Raw genomic sequence first — 20952 nt, 5'->3', positions numbered from 1 at the left:
TAAGGGGGAATCTCTTCCAGTGCTGACACTTCTAGTCTCCCTTTCATATGCAACCAGGGTGGACCCTGCTTAGCAAAGAGGGCAAGTCATGCTTGCGACCATGAGACCAGCTCTCCCACACGTAGTCCAGCACTCCGGGAACACAATTCTCCTTCCCTGGACTTGGGAGCATTTCTCCAAATTGTCTGAGAGCTGGTCTTGTGGTAGCAAGCATGACTTGTCCCCTTCGCTATGCAGGTTCCACCCTGGTTTGCATTTGGATGGGAGACTCCATGTGTGAGCACTGGAGGGGTGATGGGGCTGCTCTGGGAAGAGCGCCTGCATATTTGCCTGCAGAAGGTTCCCAGTTCCCTTCCTGGCGGCACCTCCAAGATAGGGCTGAGAGAGACGCCTGCCTGCCACCTTGGAGAAGCTGCTGCCAGTCTGTGTAGACAACACTGAGCTAGACGGACCAAGGGCCTGACTCGGTATATGGCAGCTTCCTATGTTCTGGGGTCTGCTCGGCGGGGCTGTTCTTCAGCCCCTGCCTCGGATGTTGTGTGGTCATCGGAGAGCAGTCTTTCTGTCGTGAACTGGCGGCTCGTGTTGCTTCTGGGTGCGGGACTTCAAGCAGCAGAAAGAGCGTTCTGGACTGGATAGCGAAAGCATACTGAGTCTCAAGATTTGGACATGATCTGGGGGAGGCGTCGTGTCGGTGTCGGTGTCGTGTCGGCGTCATGTCGGCGTCGTGTCGGTGTCCTGTCTGCTTTGGTGGTCAGTGCTGTGTTCGGCAGCCCGGCCCGGCAGATTGCCAACTCCCCAACCGACCCTGGGCGCCTTGCATCCTCGTGTCGGCGCCGTGTCGGTGTCCCATCTGCTTTGGTGGTCAGCGCTGGGTTCAGCAGCCCCCAAATCTCAGAGGGAGAACCTGATGCATCTCTGTCTGGCCTGCCCGGCGGATTGCCAACTCCCCGGCCGACCCCGGATGCCTTGCTGGGAGTCCGGGGTCGGCTGGAGAACGGAGCTGCCTCCTGTCTCCCGCGCGCGCGGGAGGAAGGGTGCGGAAGCCGTTGTGTTGTGGAGAGCATGTGTGATTGTTGATTTAGCTCTGCACTTCTGTGGCTCGGGAAGTTCTGTCTTCCAGGGAGGCAATCGAGGCAAAGTCTTGATTTCTGAGTTTAGTGACAAGAGATAATTACTGCAAGATTGATCATCCTCCAGAAGTACTGAAGCAAATAAATTGCTCAGGACCCACCGCAAGGCGAAAATGGCGGCTAAATGGGAGACGGCGAATAGGCCAGCCTGCCCATAATTTGGCTTGATGAAGCATCCACATGGGCATGGTGTTAATGTGCTATTGATATTCAGCCTGCCAATTTCCCCCCGTGCCGATCAGGCGCCGACTCGTTAGAGCAGAGCTGGGCACCGCAGCGGCAAATGAAGAGGAAAATTGAAGTAATGTTGTATTATAAATTTATGATTTCATCTGCCTGACCTCAAGAAATGTTCTGTGATGGGATATGTGGATGAGAAGCGCTCACAAGTCGGCGGTATATTCCGCCTCTGTTCTTGGAAGTGAGGTGGGGAGTGAGGAATTGGTGACGGGGCGGGGGGAACAGGGGCAAGGACACAGGGTGGGGGGGTCCTCATGCCGCTGTCTGGTCGCGGCTGATGGGCTTCAGGGCTTGTTCTTGCTCTTGCTTTTAAATGGAAGGGAGTTTTTCAGAGTGAGGGTTCTGGCCAGAATGGTCCTCGTGCCAGTGACCAGAGGTGTAGCTAGGGAAAATAGCGCCTAGGGCAAGCACTGAAAAATTAGTTTTTAAAAATGGTGTGCGCCCCTTCAAGTGGCGCCCGGGGCAAGTGCCCTGCCGGCCCCACGCTAGATACGCCCCTGCCAGTGACCTCTCTGCCTGGTGGCTCTCGACAGATGACACGTGGCCAGTCTCTTTTGCAAGTGGAAAGTGAAGTTCAGGGCTGGTTCACACGGGGCGGGCGGTGCACCTGGGTCCCCAGGAAGCGTGGTGTGAGCCTCGCACTAGACCTGGGTGTGCATTCTGTTGATCAGGCTCTTCCCAAGCAAAGCGGCTTCTGGAAGGGGGTTTTGGGGTCGGAAAACCAGCTGTACGTGCCTGTGAGAGAGAGAGAGAGAGAGTGATTAATATTATCACTACTGCTCATTTCTCCTTGTCCTTGGCAACTTCTCCCTGCCGGGTTCGGAATGTGTGTTGATGATGAGAAACGCAGAGGTCCCTCCGAGCAGCCCAGCCAGATTAGACCCAAGGTCAAGTCTTCCAAGGACAGCTTCTCACAGTAGCCAGACAGACGTTGCTGGGAAGCCTACAACCAAGGCATGAATGCATTAGCCCTCCTCTCAGTCTTTGCTGCCCGGCAGCTAGTAGTTCAGGGTAATTGCCTCAGAACATGGAGGTTCTACATGGCCGTCATGACTAATAGCTGTTGATGGATCCGTAGGAGATATCTGGTGGGGGGGAGTTGGTTTTGTGGCCGCAGGCATGACTTGTCTCCTTTGCTAAGGAGGGTCCCGCCCTGGTTTGCATTTCAGTGGGAGACTACATGTGTGAGCACTGTAAGATATTGCTCTTAGGGGATGGGGCCGCTCTGGGAAGAACGTCTGCTTGCTCGCCTGCAGAAGGTTCCAAGTTCCCTCCCTGGAAGCATCTCCCAAGATTAGGACTGAGAGAGAGACTCCTGCCTGCAACCTTGGAGAAGCCGCTGCCAGTCTGGGTAGACAATACTAAGCTAGATGGACCAAGGGTCTGACTCGGTATACGGCAGCTTCCTATTTTTTCTATGTTTCCTCCCTGAAATGCTCTAATCTAATTCCCTCTTAGAGCCATCTACACTTGTGGCCACAGCCACATTTCGTAGTGGCAAATTCCATAAATTATGTGTCGTATGAAGAACTCATTTCTTTTGCCTGTCTCGATCCCTAGAATTTGTCTCGATCTCTAGAATTTGCAGATTAGGGAACATAGGAACATAGGAAACTGCCATATACTGAGTCAGACCCTTGGTCCACCTAGCTCAGGATTGTCTTCACAGACTGGCAGCGGCTTCTCCAAGGTTGCAGGCAGGAGTCTCTCTCCCAGCCCTATCCCGTCCTTGGAGATGCTGCCAGGGAGGGGACTTGGAACCTAGATGCTCTTCCTAGAGCGGCTCCTTCCCCGGAGGGGAATCTCTTCCAGTGCTCATACATCAAGTCTCCCATTCAAATGCAACCAGGGCAGACCCTGCTTAGCTATGGGGACAAGTCATGCTTGCTACCACCAGACCAGCTCTCCTCTCTCTCTCTCTCTCTCTCTCTTCAATTGCAGGAGAGTAAAAGTTGCTCTCTCTCTCTCCTCAGTTTTAGGGGAGCAACAGCAGGAGAGAGGGCTTGCCTTCACCTCTTGCCTGTGGGCTTCCCAGAGGCATCTGGTGGGCCACTGTGGGAAACAGGATGCTGGACTAGATGGGCTTCTTTGGGCCCGATCCAGCAGGGCTGTTCTTACCTTCTTATGTGATGCTGCAAACCTCTATAACATCTCATATGTGATATCATTGTCTCCTTTATTTGAAGCTTTAAAAAACCCCAATGCTTTATGATTTCCTTCTCATAGGGCTCCAGTGCCTGGACCCTGGAGGCGCCCTTTTCGGCACCTTTTGCAGCAGTTCACGGCTATGTCTGAGGGTCTCTTCCATGCCCCTCTGGATGAGCAAGACGGTATCGTGCTCCATGGCCTTCAGACCTGCCCATCACATCCTCAGTCCTGCCCACATTGTGGACAGGTTGCCAAGACGCATCTAGCCCACTGATCATGACGTAGCCTCCACATCAGAGGGAGTGGATATGAAGGGAGGAGAGCTGGTCTTGTGGTCGCAAGCATGACTTGTCCCCGTAGCTAAGCAGGGTCTGTCCTGGTTTGCATTTGGATGGGAGACTTGATGTGTGAGCACTGCAAGATATTCCCCCTCAGGGGATAATGGAGCCGCTCTGGGAATAGCAGAAGGTTCCCAGTTCCCTCCCTGGCAGCATCTCCAATGAGATAGGGCTGGGAGAGAGACTCCTGCCTGCCACCTTCGAGAAGCCGCTGCCAGTCTGTGAAGACAATCCTGAGCTAGGTGGACCAAGGGTCTGACTCAGTAGATGGCAGCTTCCTATATTCCCTAAGATCTTTCCTGGCTCTGTACTTGAGATCTTTTTAGGAGAGGAAAGCTGGTCTTGTGGTCGCAAGCATGCCTTGTCCCCGTAGCTAAGCAGGGTCCGCCCTGGTTGCATATGAAAGGGAGACTTGATGTGTGAGCACTGGAAGAGATTCCCCCTCAGGGGATAATGGAGCCGCTCTGGGAATAGCAGAAGGTTCCCAGTTCCCTCCCTGGCAGCATCTCCAACGAGATAGGGCTGGGAGAGACTCCTGCCTGCCACCTTGGAGAAGCCGCTGCCAGTCTGTGAAGACAATACTGAGCTAGGTGGACCAAGGGTCTGACTCAGTAGATGGCAGCTTCCTATATCCCCTAAGATCTTTCCTGGCTCTGTACTTGAGATCTTTTTAGGAGAGGAAAGCTGGTCTTGTGGTCGCAAGCAGGACTTGTCCCTTTAGCTAAGCAGGGTCCGCCCTGGTTGCATATGAAAGGGAGACTTGATGTGTGAGCACTGCAAGATATTCCCCTCAGGGGATGGAGCCGCTCTGGGAAGAGCTGAAGGTTCCCAGTTCCCTCCCTGGCAGCATCTCCAACGAGATAGGGCTGGGAGAGAGACTCCTGCCTGCCACCTTGGAGAAGCCGCTGCCAGCCTGTGCAGACAATACTGAGCTAGATAGACCAATGGTCTGACTCAGTATATGGCAGCTTCCTATGTTCCTATGTTCCTAACCATTCACAGGACCAGTTCAACCTATCCGTAACCTGCATTGACTGGAAAGGTGAAGAAGAAGAGAAAACGGACGTAGACTGTCGGCCCTGAATGCATCTTGCCTATCTTGCCTGCTGGTACTTTCAGCATCTAGTGGTTGAGATCTTGGCAAAAGAGCCCTGCTGGATCGGGCCCAAAGGCCTATCTAGTAGTCCAGCCAACTATGTCCCACCGGATGCCTCTGGGAAGCCCATAGGCAAGAGTTGAACGGGGCATGCCCTCTCTCCTGCTGTTACTCCCCTGCAACTCTGATTCAAAGGCATCCTGTCTCTGAGCATGGAAGAGAGCTGGTCTTGTGGTAACAAGCATGACTTATCCCCATAGCTAAGCAGGGTCTGCCCTGGTTGCATTTGAATGGGAGACTCGGATGTGTGAGCACTGGAAGAGATTCCCCTTCGGGGATGGGGCCGCTTTGGGAAGAGCCTCAGAAGGTTCCCAGTTCCCTCCCTGGCAGCATCTCCAAGAGAGGGCTGGGAGAGAGACTCCTGCCTGCAACCTTGGAGAAGCCGCTGCCAGTCTGTGAAGACAATACTGAGTGAGATGGACCAAGGGTCTGACTCAGTATATGGCAGCTTCCTGTGTTCCATCAAGACTAGTAGCCATTGATGGACCTGTCCCCATGAATTTGACTAAACCCCTTTTTGAAGCCATCCAAGCTGGTGTCCACCACCACATCCCGGGGCAGATAATTCCATAGATTAATTATGTGCTGTGTGGGGAAAAAATACTTCCTTTGGTTAGTCCTAAATTTCCTGGCCAGCAGTTACATGGGATGACCCTTGGTTTGAGTGCTATGTGAGAGGGAGAAGAATTTCTCTCTCTCCACACCATGCATGATGTTATGTCTAACATGTCTCCCCTTGGTCATTTTTCTTCCAAACTAAAAAGCCCCAGGTGTTGTAGCCTTGCTCTATTATTATTATTATTATTATTATTATTATTATTATTATTACATTTATATCCTGCTCTTCCTCCAAGGAGCCCAGAGCAGTGTACTACATCCTTGAGTTTCTCTTTCACAACAACCCTGTGAAGTAGGCTAGGCGGAGAGAGAAGTGATTGGCCCCGAGTCACCCAGCGAGTCTCATGGCTGAATGGGGGATTTGAACTCGGGTCTCCCCGGTCCTAGTCCAGCACTCTCACCACTACACCACGCTGGATGACCAGGGGCCTAGATGGGTTGCCCTCTTCTGCACCTTTTCCATCATCTGAAATAGAACGGCAATCAGACATGTGCATTTGATATACTCACACATTAGGTTTGGACATATGACCCAGCCTGGGATTGTTCTCGAAGCCTGCCTCTCTGCCCTTCTTCCCCTTGACTTTGGGAATGCTCGTTAATCAGCCCAGCCGTTAATTGGTAGTAGATCTTTCCACCCTGGAAAGACGCTGCCTAGAGTGGAAATGCCGTTATTGAGTTTTCTCGTTTTAAGGGGGACAGTTTGCAGAACGTCCCTCGGATGAATTTCTGGCAGGGCTGCGTGGTTGTGAAATGCACATTCCGGAGACCGGTGGTGCGTCTGCATGCGCGCTTGCCCGCCACCATTTTCTTCCCATCCCTCCCTTCCTAATTAGTCATCAAAATCCAACCAAGCGTTTAATGTTCCCCCTCTAAATGATGATTAATAAATAACAAAGAATAGGGACGTCTAAATCTCATCTGGGATGGCGGGCGTGTTGCCTGGTGAATTCACAAGAGCCTTGTGAATGGCATGGGGTGGGACGACGACTGTGGGAGGTCTGGGCCTCCCCATAGCTGGGACAAGGTCTCCGAAAAAGGTGCGGCCGCCAGGAGTCTACACCGACTTGATAGCACGTAATCGGTCAATCAGAAGGTGGGAAGTATTTTCACCTTAAACTATGGGGACAGATGTTGGCTACCTTTAAGCAGCCAGAGATCTTTGGGGTCCACCCCCTTGCACTCCAGTCACCGTCAGACGTGACTGATGTCCACTGAGATCGGGGTCTTTCCAGGAGTGGCGCCGGACCTGTGGAACTCCCTTCCTCAGGAAGCGTATCACGCCACCCCCTCCCACACTGCACCACCTCTTGTTTGTTGCTTAATATTTTCTGCCCCCTAACCCAGACAGCTGTAGGCAGTTCACCTAAATAAGAACAAAATAAATGACCCATTAAAGCCATTGGAAGTTAAAAACCATTTAATCATCACTAAAAGAAGTGTCTTTAGGGCTCTTTCAAAGGCTGGGACGCACTCCACTGGTTGTGAGTTGCCATCAAGCACATAACCAAAACCTGGCTCTTTCCAAGAAGGAAATGGGACCATCGGGCAGTGGTGGATCATCAGCTTTGCAGGCAGAAAGTCCCAAGTTCCCTCCCTGGCAGCATCTCCATCGAGATAGGGCTGGGAGAGAGACTCCTGACTGCAGCCTTGGAGAAGCCGCTGCCAGTCTGTGAAGGCAATACTGAGCGAGGTGGACCAAGGGTCTGACTCAGTATATGGCAGCTTCCTATATTCCCTAAGATCTTTCCTGGCTCTGTACTTGAGATCTTTTTAGGAGAGGAGAGCTGGTCTTGTGGTCGCAAGCATGACTTGTCCCCATAGCTAAGCAGGGTCCGCCCTGGTTGCATAGGAAAGGGAGACTAGAAGTGTGAGCACTGGAAGAGATTCCCCCTCAGGGGATAATGGAGCCGCTCTGGGAAGAGCTGAATTTTCCCAGTTCCCTCCCTGGAAGCATCTCCAAGAGAGGGCTGGGAGAGAGATTCCTGCCTGCAGCCTTGGAGAAGCCACTGCCGGTCTGGGAAGACAATACTGAGCGAGGTGGACCAAGGGTCTGACTCAGTATATGGCAGCTTCCTATATTCCCTAAGATCTTTCCTGGCTCTGCACTTGAGATCTTTTTATGAGAGGAAAGCTGGTCTTGTGGTAGCCAGCATGACTTGTCTCCTCAGCTAAGCAGGGTCTGCCCTGGTTTGCATTTGGATGGGAGACTAGAACTGTGAGCACTGGAAGAGATTCCCCTCTTAGGGGATGGAGCCGATCTGGGAAGAGATGAAGGTTCCCAGTCCCCTCCCTGGCAGCATCTCCAACAAGATAGGGCTGGGAGAGAGACTCCTGCCTGCAGCCTTGGAGAAGTCGCTGCCAGTCTGTGAAGACAATACTGAGCTAGGTGGACCAAGGGTCTGACTCGGGATAAGGCAGCCTCCTCTGATTCCAAAAAGCTGTTCAGCTGATTTGAGGTGGTTGATCGTAATTGGTTTCCTGCCTAGGGTTGCAGACTGACTACATCTATTCATGGAGATCTCTCCTCCCTATATTTCCCCCCAATATTTTGCACTATATCAAGCCATGGGAATCTCTAGAGTTGCTTCCAAGAGGTACTACTACTGATCCTATTCCTATCTCTAGCTTTAGATTTTTATTCTTACCTCCAGCTTTTTGTTTTCTGGCTGCGTTTTGAACTTTGGTCAGTTTTATTGGCTGCTGTTTTCCCCGCTGGGTTAATGTTGCTGTTGGATTAGATTGCGATTGATTTGTGTTTAATTGCCCTTTGTTGTATATTAGTTATTGTGTGTGTTTTGATTTGGCTGTTCGCCACCCTGATGTTGCATTTGATTCGCTGATTTGTGTATGAAGGGAGGGTATGTGCTGCTTTGGAAAAATAAAGACATGAGCAATGCATACATGCTTTTAATCTGAAAAAGGCTAATTTACACCAAGCTAGAAATTCCTTGGGGCACGATCGACCCTAGAACTCAGGTGAGATTGTGAGCTTACCCATGCAGGAGGTTTCCTGCTATGTCTCTGAATGACTCGCTGATCTAGGAACATAGGAAGCTGCCATATACTGAGTCAGACCCAATCTAGCTCAGTATTGTCTTCACAGACTGGCAGCGGCTTCTCCAGGGTTGCAGGCAGGAATCTCTCTCAGCCCTGTCTTGGAGATGCTGACAGGGAGCGAACTGGGAACCTAGATGCTCTTCCCAGAGCGGTGGCTCCATCCCCTTAAGGGGGAATCTCTTCCAGTGCTCACACTTCTAGTCTCCCTTCCATATGCAACCAGGGTGGACCCTGCTTAGCCATGGAGACAAGTCCTGCTTGCGACCACAAGACCAGCTTTCCTCTCCTAAAAAGATCTCAAGTACAGAGCCAGGAAAGATCTTAGGGAATATAGGAAGCTGCCATATACTGAGTCAGACCCTTGGTCCACCTAGCTCAGTACTGTCTTCACAGACTGGCAGCGGCTTCTGCAAGGTTGCAGACGGGAGTCTCTCTCCCAGCCCTATCTCGTTGGAGATGCTGCCAGGGAGGGAACTGGGAACCTTTAGCTCTTCCCAGAGTGGCTCCATCCCCTAAGGGGAATCTCTTCCAGTGCTCACACTTCTAGTCTCCCTTTCATATGCAACCAGGGTGGACCCTGCTTAGCTAAGGGGACCAGTCATGCTTGTGACCACAAGACCAGCTCTCCTCTCCTAAAAAGATCTCAAGTACAGAGCCAGGAAAGATCTTAGGGAATATAGGAAGCTGCCATATACTGAGTCAGACCCTTGGTCCACCTAGCTCAGTACTGTCTTCACAGATTGGCAGCGGCTTCTTCAAGGCTGCAGGCAGGAGTCTCTCTCCCAGCCCTCTCTCGTTGGAGATGCTGCTGCCAGGGAGGGAACTGGGAACCTTCAGCTCTTCCCAGAGCGGCTCCATCCCCTGAGGGGGAATCTCTTCCAGTGCTCACACTTCTAGTCTCCCCTTCAAATGCAACCAGGGCAGACCCTGCTTAGCTAAGGGGACAAGTCATGCTGGCTACCACAAGACCAGCTTTCCTCTCCTAAAAAGATCTCAAGTACAGAGCCAGGAAAGATCTTAGGGAATATAGGAAGCTGCCATATACTGAGTCAGACCCTTGGTCCACCTAGCTCAGGATTGTCTTCACAGACTGGCAGCAGCGGCTTCTCCCAGGTTGCAGGCAGGAGTCTCTCTCCCAGCCCTATCTCGTTGGAGATGCTGCTGCCAGGGAGGGAACTGGGAACCTTCAGCTCTTCCCAGAGCAGCCCCATTATCCCCTGAGGGGGAATCTCTTCCAGTGCTCACACTTCTGGTCTCCCTTTCATATGCAACCAGGGCGGACCCTGCTTAGCTAAGGGGACAAGGCATGCTTGCGACCACCAGACCAGCTCTCCTCTCCATCTAGCCTGGCCCCTTTCCAGTCAGCCAAGTTGGGTAACTCTGCGAGTCGGCTCTGCATGGGTTGTCTCTGGAGTATCCAAGTCTTTCTGTAACAAGGACACAACAGAATTGCTGCCCTCCGAGGTGGTCTGCCTGCTGCGTTCCGGCTCGGAGTTGGCCCCCTTCCTTCTGAAGGAGCAGCCTTCCTAGGGACTCTTCACGGAAATGCCGGGGGTGGTGGTTTTGATCCTTGTGCCTCTAGAGTAAATGTGGAGGGGCTGCTATGGCCCTCACCTGCCAGGTGATATTGATTCCTGCAATGTCAAGGAGACGGGAAGCGGGGTGTCCTCCTTCCTCTCCGTGGCCTCGCGTTCCTCCCTTCGGAAACGCTGAGAGATGGTTCCTGGGGGGCTTCTGCTTGTGCTGTGTGCAACTAATTGGGTAGCTTTGTTGCATCTCCGCCTCCTGCAAAATTAAAACCTTCTCCGTCTCCCTAGCTCCTTGATCTCGCTGCCTCTGACTCCTGGCTGCGTGAATCGTTTGTCCTCCACCCTCGGGATGAAACATTACTAGTACCTTAATCTCCAACTGTCAATAGTTCCGAGGCTAAGTACATTTGTCGTAAGCTCTCCAAATGTCAGAGCAAACCGGTGTTGTGTGCTTAGCCGGAGCGTTGGCATTTACTCTTCCCAGCTGGAAAAAGAAGAGGAAAAAAAGGGGACGGGAAGAGCGCTCGGACTTGAGTCGCTTGGAGTGCATTTTAATTACGAGCAACAGCTCTCGGATGTGGGGAGAAATGGCAAAGGCCGCCCCCCCCGTCTCAGGGCATGCGGCTTTCCTCTTCAGGCTGCTAATGAGACCTTGGCCGTGGAAACGGCCAACTGGGACCCAGGACGTGTCCGGTCGGAAGCCTGCCTCTGTGACATGCCCCCTAAGTGGCCCTAGAGCAGGGGTTCTCAACGTGTGGGTCCCCAGATGTTGCTGAACTACAACTCCCAGCATCCCTAGCCCCATTGGCCTTTTGGTTAGGGATGCTGGGAGTTGTAGTTCAGCAACATCTGGGGACCCACACGTTGAGAACCCCTGCCCTAGAGAATCTCCCCGCGTTTCTGTCAGCAGCGGCCTCCCACCTGCAAAATGGCGGATGTGGCATTGAGCCTTTGGCTCACAGGGATGGTTCAGCTCCAACTGAACTGCAAAAAGCGAGGAAATTTAGTGGCTGAAGTCTGATATAGTTTGAGCCTGGTCCTTTGTGCCTCGAGTGGAAATTCTGGATTGATTTGCTCTAGGATCCGTTGGTTTGTTTTCCTGGCTGTCCATGGGATCCTCAAAAGTCTTCTCCAGCACCAAAGTTCAAATGCATCGATACTTTCCCCCCCCCCAAAAAATCAATTTTTATTAATTTTAACAACCGTAATATTATCATTCATTACAAATACGTACAAAAAAGGTGGACTTCCCGTTCACATTTCTTCGTGAATCATCAACTATAAAATTTACCCTTGCTATAATAATAATTCAAAACATAAATTCAAACCCTTACAAACACAATTAATCTAACCAACCTGCGATTTTTACTAAATTTCAAACCCTGCTGTCAAGTCCATAGTAGGAAAGTAATTCTTTAGATACAACAAGAATGGTTTCCAATCTTCTTTAAAACATTCCAAGTTTTGACCTCTTAATAGTGCTGTGAGTTTTGCCATCTCCGCATATTCCAAAATTTTTATCAGCCAGTCTTCTTTTGAAGGCAGTTCACTAGACTTCCATTTCTGTGCATATATAATTCTGGACGCCGTAGAAGCATACATGAAAAATGTTAAATTAGTTGTAGAAATTGCACCTTGTGTTATCCCTGGCAGGAAGGATTCTGGCTTCTTAGGAAATGTCATTTTAAATATTTTCTTTAATTCATTATATATCATATCCCAATAGGCTTTAGCCTTCCCACAGGTCCACCACATATGAAAAAAGGTGCCTTCAAAGTGTCCACACAAATGCATCGATACTTTTATTATCTTCCTTCTTCAGAGTCCAACTTTCGCATCCATAGAGTGTCACTGGAAGAGCCATGGTCCGAACGATTCTAATCTTTGTAGGTGTAGACAGGTGACGGCATCTAAATTTCCTTCCCAAGGCCTTCATGGCAACCCTATCCCGAGAAGAGTGATTTCTTCATATGTTTAAGAAAGTTTATTTAAGGGAATTTTAAGAGAAAATGTATGGAAGAGAAGTTAAATAAATGTGTTTAATTCACAACATGTTCACTCCAGCAGACCCACAAAAGACCCTCCTACGGAAAGAAGCCTATCGGGCAATTTTCAAAAAACAACCTGAAAACCATCTTTTCACCCAAGCTTTCTCAACTTCCTAAATTTTGAGGGTTTCAATATCTGGTTTATTTTAACATTCAAAACCACGATTTTGGGGTTTTTAATCACTGTCATTGTTTAATTGTTGTTTTAAAATGTTTTTAAGTTGTTCATTGTTATGTTGTTTTTTAATTTGTCTTAGCTCTTGACTGTTTTAGTGGTTTGTTTTAGTTGTAAACCGCCCTGAGTTTTGGAAGGGCGGTATACAAATCAAATCAAATCAATAAATAAATATTGAAAGTGACCTTTCCCAAATAAATGGAAGTCCACCTGGGCTTTGCTGTTAGGTAGCAAATCTCCAGCTAAGAGAGGGGAAAGACCCACCCTTGTGTGGAGGTTTCGTGCCTGCTTTTCAGCTTCTGCTCTTCATAACTTAGCCATTTCCCCACAGAATCCGTTAAACAAAAAGCGGACACAGTGTCCAGCAGGTGATTCTGTGCTTTAAAATGCCTGCTCTGGCACCCACAGTGCAAAAGGAAATCTTTGAGAAACCACGGGAGGTTGCAGGGGGGAGGTTGGGTGCAATAACATGATAGTATGCGGTTTTAGCTCTCCACCCTTAATATGCAGGCAGCTGGCTTCCTGTAACAGAGATTTCCAGGTGGTGCTGACTACAACTCCCATAACCCCCTGCCAAAGGCCCTTGCCGCTGGGGATGATGGGAGTTGTAGTCAACAACATCTGGGCATCGCTGCTGCAGGGCAAATTGGCAGGAAGGGAACTTGGAGCCTTCTGCTCTTCCCCGAGCGGCCCCATCATCCCCTGCGGGGAATCTCTTCCAGTGCTCACACTTCTAGCCTCCCATTCAAATGCAAACCAGGGTGGACCCTGCTTAGCTAAGGGGACAAGTCATGCTTACTGCCACAAGGCCAGCTCTCCACTGTGCCTGTGTATGCCAGCCTACCTTAAAAGGTTGGCGTAAGGGGTTTCTGAGAGTTTAGAGTCCTTTATGATTGGTTTTAGAGTCCTATAATAATATTACTCGTTGTGTGCAGAAAGAGCAAGGCCTCCTATGCTGTCGAATGTGGTAGGAAGGACTCTACCACTTGGGGTTGCCACTTTTGCATTCTCCCCCCCACCACCACCACCTGCCCCCAGTGTGGACATGAATCTTTGCATGTCTCCAAGTTGAGTTCGTCCTTTGGCTTTCTTTGGTATAATGCTGTGCTTTAAGAGCTGACATCTCAACATAATTTCGCTCTCTCTCTCTCTCTCTCTTTCTACCCATCTCTATTCAAGGTTACCCAAATTTCGTGGCCACCTACGGCAGAGGATATCCCGGATTTGCTCCTGGCTACAGTTATCAGTTTCCAGGTACGTGAGACTTTCCGTCCGTGCATAGAACACGGCCAAGCCAAAAAAAAAAGAGAGAGAGAGAAAGGAAAAGGAAAGTGTTTAAAATCCTTTTCCTAACGGAGGCCGAAAGGTCTCTCAGCGGCAGATCTTCTGCGGTGACAAATTCCATCGGTCCTCAGGTAACGCACAACCGTTTGGTCTTCTTAATCATACAATGCCAGCCAGCAAACAGAACCTGGATTCCCTTTGGGTGTTAATTGGTACTGGTTATTTGAAAAGAGCATTCCCGGAGAAGCAAAACAGCATAGGTCTTGTCTCTTTCTGTCTGTGTAGAATCTGCCCTTGGCGTTTTTCTGCCTCTTCCCCTCCCGTCCCGAAGCTGCCGCGTCCTGTTTGTGGTGTTTTGCAGAAGGCAGTCTTCTTCGTCTAGGCCGGCTTTGCCGTAATGCTTTCCTCTCGTTAGGCTCCTCCGTCCCTCCCTTCCTTTCTGCGCCGCTCTCAGACCGGCTGCATTTAGAGATCTCCGTTCACTCTGAGTGTGTAAGACGGCTGGTCCTCACTTCTGAGAAACTCCTGAGGTTTTGAAATGCTCGGCTTCCGGGCTTTTAAGCATCCCCTCCTGCCGGTAACGAGCCACCCCCTCCGTTTCATCTTCACCGCAGTCCCCGAAACCAAAGGCCCTGGGTTTTGTCTTTCCGCAGCCAGCGCCGTGTTGAGCTTAAACAGGGAAGGCTGGCCGAGCTTTCTCTCCTGCTCTCTGAGTGACGTGTGGCTTCAGGAGCCCTGGGGGTAACCTGCTTGCCCATCGCCCTGCCCCGCCTGGATGCTGCAGCCAAGAAACTCTGGGGCCGAGTGTCAGATGCATGGATGAGTGTCATGAAGGCGGGTGGCTCTTGTACATTTTGCCCTGCGTCCTGTCACTGCTGGACGGAAAAGGAAGGGGAACCACGGCCCGCCTTCCTGCGTACCCTTGGAGAGTGGATCAGGGCCAAGTCCTAGCCGAGTTGGAGCTGAAGAGGAGGGCGGGGACCTGTCGACATAGGAACATAGGAAGCTGCCATATACTGAGTCAGACCCTCGGTCCACCTAGCTCAGTATTGTCTTCACAGACTGGCAGCGGCTTCTCCAAGGTTGCAGGCAGGAATCTCTCTCCCAGCCCTATCTCGTTGGAGAGGCTGCCAGGGAGGGAACTTGGAACCTGCTGCTTTCCCCAGAGCGGCTCCATCCCCTAAGGGGAAGATCTCATCATGCTCACACTTCTAGTCTCCCATCCAAATGCAACCAGGGTAGACCCTGCTTGGGACAGGATTTCCGGCAGGCATCTTTCCCAGGCCTCTTTGGAGATGCTGCCAGAGATTGAACCTGGGACCTTCTGCATGGTAAGCATACTGGATGCTCCACCACTGAGCTACGGCCCTATCCCCTAAAGACATAGGAACATAGGAATCTGCCTTATACTGAGTCAGACCCTTGGTCCACCTAGCTCAGTATTGTCTTCACAGACTGGCAGCGGCTTCTCCAAGGTTGCAGGCGGGAATCTCTCTCAGCCCATCTTGGAGAAGCCAGGGAAGGAACTTGGAGCCTAGATGCTCTTCCCAGAGCGGCTCCATCCCCTGAGGGGGAGTTTCTTCCAGTGCTCACACATCAAGTCTCCCATTCATATGCAACCAGGGCAGACCCTGCTTAGCTACAGGGACAAGTCATGCTTGCTACCCCAAGACCAGCTCTCCCTGTCTCTGCCATGGCCAGAGATGTGGCCTTCCGGGCTGACCTCTCCCCACTGGGCAGTGTTCTGGCCGCCATATTGCTTTAAACTCCAAGAGGAGAAGGAGGTGGTGGTGGTGGTGGTGTGGCTCTTTTGGGTGGTGCCCAGAGCGACTCCATCTTCCCCTCCGTTCCCTGCGGTGCTTTGGGCCAATTCCAGCTTGCCTCTCGCCCGCCTGTTCTGTGAGCAGATTGTAGGAGGGAGGCAAACGGGGAGCCTTGAGACCCATTCCGGCCGGGATTGGGTCTGCCCGAGTCCTTATAGAAATAAATTGGTGTTGCGTGGAAAGAGCAATTGCCGAGAGGCCCCTTTTTATCTCTACCTCTGCGGCTTGGGCCGAGAAGGCCTTGGCTTTCTTAACCCTCATTACTATGTGTCAGAAAGTTCATTACAGCCCAGGCCGGATGTCAGTTCCTATTACAAGACCAATGTGTCACAGAACCTAAATATAGGATGGTTCTGATATCTGTGCTAAAATAAGGTGGTCGCACAACCGCCCGCTTGCCGCCCGGAAACCGGTCCCACATGCGTGATAAAATAATGAAACATCGGTGCCATTGTGCTGATAGTTTAATATCAGCAGCTTTGATTCCAGCTCCCATCTCTCTCCACTAAGGGGGCCGTTGGCTTTTCCTTTGTTCCTGCTCATTTCTAAGCAAACAAAATGCCAGTCGGCACAGCACGGGAACGTGATACTACCCCTCTCAAATGAAAAAGTGCCCTGATCAACCTGTCCCAGAATGCATGCTTGTTTTTATGATGGGCGGGTAGGGGGGCGGGAGGAAGATAAGCCTTTTATTTTTATTTTTTGGCTTCCTTTATATCATCTCCCTGCAGTGGCATGTGGGTGATACCGTTTGCAGACAAAACCGGACGCCTGGGCCAACGTGACCCCCGCTGGGATGATGGCGTTCGGTTCTGAGGTGGCTGTTCTCCCAGGCTCCCGGTCCCTGTTTCCGAGAATCTGCCCCCGTTTTTGTCTCCCGGGGCTGCCTTGCCCAATTTTTTTCCACGCCGGAATAGTGAGATTCCCATCCCCCAAGCTGCTAGAGCCCCCGTGGCGGCTTCCCCGTGTGGCCGCTCTGGCCAGGAACGCCCCCCCCCCCCGCCTCTCTTTGCTTGGTGTGCCAAGCTGTGACTTTCCTCCTGAGACATGGCGGCCTCGCCTCCCTTCTGTGGCCGCCTCTAGGCTGGGCTACGCTAGGGGTTCTCGGAGGACCGGGGTCCCCAGATGCCGTGAGACTTCAGCTCCCTAGTCAAGGGCCAATGTGGCTGGGGACGGGGGGAGTGGAAGTCCGACCTTGTGAGCCCAGAAGCCTGGGATGGGGGGAACAAGGTCTCCCGGGCTACTCCCCGCAGGAGGCCCATCGTGCAGAAGGTGGAGCCCAAACTCCGGAGGAGGAGGAGGAGGAGGGCTGGCCGCTGGGGCCATCTTTCGAGTGGACTGGCTTCCAGGATGCTGCTCTTAGCCTGCATGGTCAGAGCTCAGCTGCTCAGCTGAAGGGATACCAGCTCCCTGGTCCCCAGCTCTATTCACCTTGCTGGCACAGTGCTGGTGCGTGGCACCTCTGCATTTTGGAAGGGAGGTGGAATGTGCAGGTAGTCAACGCATCAGCCTTCCCCATGGGTGGAGATGAGGGGGAGGAACCTGCCGTGCATGCCTTTGCCGCTTGAGGTGTGGCGGATGATCGCTACTCAATCCATGCATGCCGTAGTGGTGAGGGCACAGTTAGGACTCTTCATGCCCGGGGAGCTTTGGGTGTCTGTGTCTGTCTGTCTGTCTCTCTCTCTCTCTCTCTCTCTCCTTTTTTCTCTGCCTTTAAAGGGTGGCCCAAATTGTCCCTTTTTCTTGCTGGAATCTTAAGGCTTCTGGCTTGTTAGAATCTCCGGCCTGAACGTCTTTACCATTTCAAGCGCAATGCATTTTCTTGCCAGTGTTTGGTTTTTTCCCTTCAAAACTCTGTTTTGTGGAATTGTTTTGTTGGGGTTTTTTCAAAACTCTGTTTTGTGGAATTGTTTTGTTTGGGGTTTTTTCAAAACTCTGTTTTGTGGAATTGTTTTGTTTGGGGTTTTTTCAAAACTCTGTTTTGTGGAATTGTTTTGTTTGGGGTTTTAGGAATGGAACTGCTTGCATTGCAAACCACTTCGAGAGCTTCTTCATTAGGAAGGCGCCTACAGATTGAAGTAACCAACAAGCCTTGTCTGTTGAAGAATTCACCCCAAACAGTGAATTCACCCACACTTTGGCCAAGAAGGCTCAAGTCCTGTGCATGCTTCCCTGGGAGTAAGCCCCCTTCCGCTCAATGGGACCTCCTTCCAAAGAGGCATGCTGAGGACCGGACCCCATTTCTAGCTTCTCTTGTCGAATTTTATCCCCTCTTTCCGCACAGGCTTTAAACGTTCGTTTTGCTTTCCCAAACCAATCACAATTGCTCCCTACCCTGCTTCACTTTTTACAAAATTTTATCTTTTAAGTTTAATCTATTAATTTCTGTTCTTATTTCACTTTGCAGACTATTTGCCGATTTCACAAGACATAATTTTTATCAACTAGTTCTTAAAGATGCGTAACAAATTAATCGCGGTTTGCTACAGTGCTAATGAGAGAAAGACAGAGAGAGCCCGGGTACTTTAATATCAGTATCCACTGAGAGAAAAAACATATGCTGCTCTTACTGACTTCTTTGGCTGGCTGGATTTTGATTTTTTTTTTCTTTTTTAAGAAAATCTCCATATCTTTTCCTGCTCTTGGTTTTGCTTTCTTATTTTTTGTTTCCTCTGCTTTGTATGAGTTTATTTTTCATGCCCACATGGACTGTAACTCTCACTGGGTGATGTGGGGGGCAGAAGGCTTTGCAATTTCTCACAAACTTTTAGGAGCAAACAGCAGCTCCTCGTCAGCTGACATTTTGGCCCTGCTCAGAAGTCCAGAGGGACGTTCGTCATGTACTCTGAGCAAGAGCGGGAATTCGCACTGCCGTTTGGGGTGGGGGTTATTAGGGCTGTTAGGCCAACGAAGAGGATAAGTCTAGTTTTTGAAGAGGTACGATATCCAGTTGCCGTGAAAATGAATCCATGTGGCCGGCCGCTACCTGGTGATGGGTGCTCCCTTGCCCGTCTGTCCTGCCCGGTGAGGGTTTGCACTTTGGGTTGGGTTTGTGGATAGATTTTTCAGTAGCCAGCATAGTTCCTCGTTAATCACAATGACGCTCCACACCTTCACAAAACTCTTAGATTCTGGTTCAAATAACGAACAGTCCAAACTGGGCCACCTCCTTAAACGGAGGCACCGTGAGCTGAGTTCACCCTGCCCATAAAGTATCAGAGTGTGGTGCTCCTCAGAAGGTTGAACGGTGCATTAAACTTCCGGAGGGGTTGCCTCCGGAAACTGGGGGCCCCCCAGGTCAAATTCTCACATAGGCATGGAGCCATCTTCCGTCAGGGGTGCACTCCCTCCTTATCACCGCTCCTCTGTAGGCTTCCATTTCCGTGGCGTGCATCCTCGTGCCCTGGGCAGTTAGTCTGTCTCACCCAGCAGAGACAGTTTTCTGGGCCGTGCAACCACAGTTCCCTCTAAGGCGTGTGCACATGCACACGCTCAGAAGTTTTTGTATGTCCATTCAGTTCATTTTACATCCTGCTCAGGTTGAATCAGGAAGGCCCCACTCTGAAAGCAGGTACAGGTGAAACTCGGAAAATTAGGATATGGTGCCAAAGTCCATTAATTTCAGTCATGCAAATTAAAAGGTGAAACTGATCTATGAGACAGACGCATGACATGCAACGCGAGAGAAGTCCAGCCTTAATTTGTTATAATTGTGATGATCATGGCGTACAGCTCATGAAAACCCCAAATCCACAATCCCAGAAAATTAGAATATTACATGGAACCAAGAAGACAAGGCTTGTAGAACAGAACAATATCGGACCTCCGAAAAGTAGAAGCATGCCTATGTATTCAGTACTTGGTTGGGGCCCCTTTGGCAGCAATGACTGCCTCAATGTGGCGTGGCATGGATGCTCTCAGCCTGTGGCACTGAGGAGGTGTTATGGAAGACCAGGATGCTTCATTAGCGGCCTTCAGCTCTTCTGCATTGTTTGGTCTCATGTCTCTCATCCTTCTCTCGGCAATGCCCCATAGATTCCCTACGGGGTCAGGTCAGGCGAGTTTGCTGGCCATTCAAGCACAGTACACTGTATACTTTTCAGAGGTCCGATATTGTTCTATTCTACAATCCTTGTCTTCTGGGTTCCATGTAATATTCTAATTTTCTGGGATTGTGGATTTGGGGTTTTCATGAGCTGTACGCCATGATCATCACAATCATAACAAATTAAGGCTTGACTTATCTGGCTTTGCATGTAATGCGTCTGTCTCATATATCAGTTTCACCTTTTAATTTGCATGACTGAAATTAATGGACTTTTGCACAATATTCTAATTTTCCAAGTTTCACCTGTAGGCACACATTACCTTGATACTGCCGCCCAGAACAAAACTCATGCTGCACAGAGATGGAAAAAAAAAAATTACTGCATGCAACAAGGCAGCAAAGCCCTGGATTTTAAAATGAACCAGTCCAAGGGTCCTTCCACCTACCTTCTAAGTTTGTGAGAAATTGTCTGCATGCGTGCAGTAGGACTGTGATGCATTTTTAAATGTTTGTTTAATTCACCTGTCTTAAAATGTCAACGTTTCTCCAGTCAGAGCTGGGCTGTTCATTTTGTTGATGATGCTTGATGTAATAAATGTTTAGCTTTATTTTATTTTATTTTATGTAAAAACAACAACCCCTTTTTCTGCAAGCTCTGGCTTTTAAAACCTGTATGGCTTTTTTTCATGGTGATGATTAATTTTTTTCTGTTGTTTTTTGCTATGATTTGCTTTGCATTTGTGACCTTGTCCTTGAGTGCATGATTTCGCGGACAGCCGTTGTATGAAGTCTCTCTCCCCACCCACTTTATTCTTTTCGTTTCTTTTTGTAAATAGCTCATCTTTACTCCCCCCACCCTTCTTTTTTTTCCATTTTGAAGAAGACATTTATTTCCTGTAAGCAACCCAGGTAGACAAAATGATAATAAATTCTTACAATAGACAAGCTGTGTTTCTGCTCTCTTAGCCCTTTCAGTTTGCTCGGATCAAATAACCAGTACCAATAACAGTCTAATGAAAGAATAAATGAGTCAAATGTAATAGAGCTCCCACCTTATGCTTGAATGTTCTGCTGGAGACAAAATGTTGCATTTTAGCTTGATGTTTTAATGTAAGTCTAAAAGGCGTGAATGCTGGAGCATTAGTGGAGAGGGCCCAGATCGGCTTCATTTTTGCAGCACAAAGCAAAAATGGATGGCTTTAGTCTCTTCGGAGAGGAAACTTCTGGCCCCCGTGGGCACAGACGTATTTTGGAGAACGGGCTGACCAAAAGCCCTCTGAGAGAGTAACAACATGGGAGAGAGTAACAAGCAGATCCACGGTTGGTGGTTTCCCAGTCGAAGCAACAAGGTT

General features: G+C 50.1%; 1 protein-coding gene across 20 annotated transcripts in view; it reads left to right on the top strand.

The window, feature by feature from the left end:
* MSI2 (musashi RNA binding protein 2) overlaps positions 1–20952 on the top strand; it is a 419652-nt gene that overhangs the window by 326023 nt on the left and 72677 nt on the right. For 18 of the 20 annotated variants that reach the window (XR_008311763.1, XR_008311764.1, XM_053274690.1 and 15 more), the window contains one exon: positions 13625–13699. Coding sequence is in view for 18 of the 20 variants with exons in the window: in XM_053274690.1 (XP_053130665.1) it covers positions 13625–13699 (75 nt within the window). In the remaining 2 variants the exon portion in view is untranslated. Of the gene's footprint in view, positions 1–13624; positions 13700–17959; positions 19168–20952 lie in introns of those variants that run through there. The other 2 variants (XM_053274707.1, XM_053274706.1) reach the window with 1 other exon arrangement.

Source organism: Hemicordylus capensis, chromosome 12 (genome assembly GCF_027244095.1).
Source record: "Hemicordylus capensis ecotype Gifberg chromosome 12, rHemCap1.1.pri, whole genome shotgun sequence".
NCBI classification, from domain to species: domain Eukaryota; kingdom Metazoa; phylum Chordata; class Lepidosauria; order Squamata; family Cordylidae; genus Hemicordylus; species Hemicordylus capensis.
The sequence above is the reverse complement of the archived record's forward strand: the minus strand, read 5'-3'. Positions and strand labels throughout refer to the sequence as shown.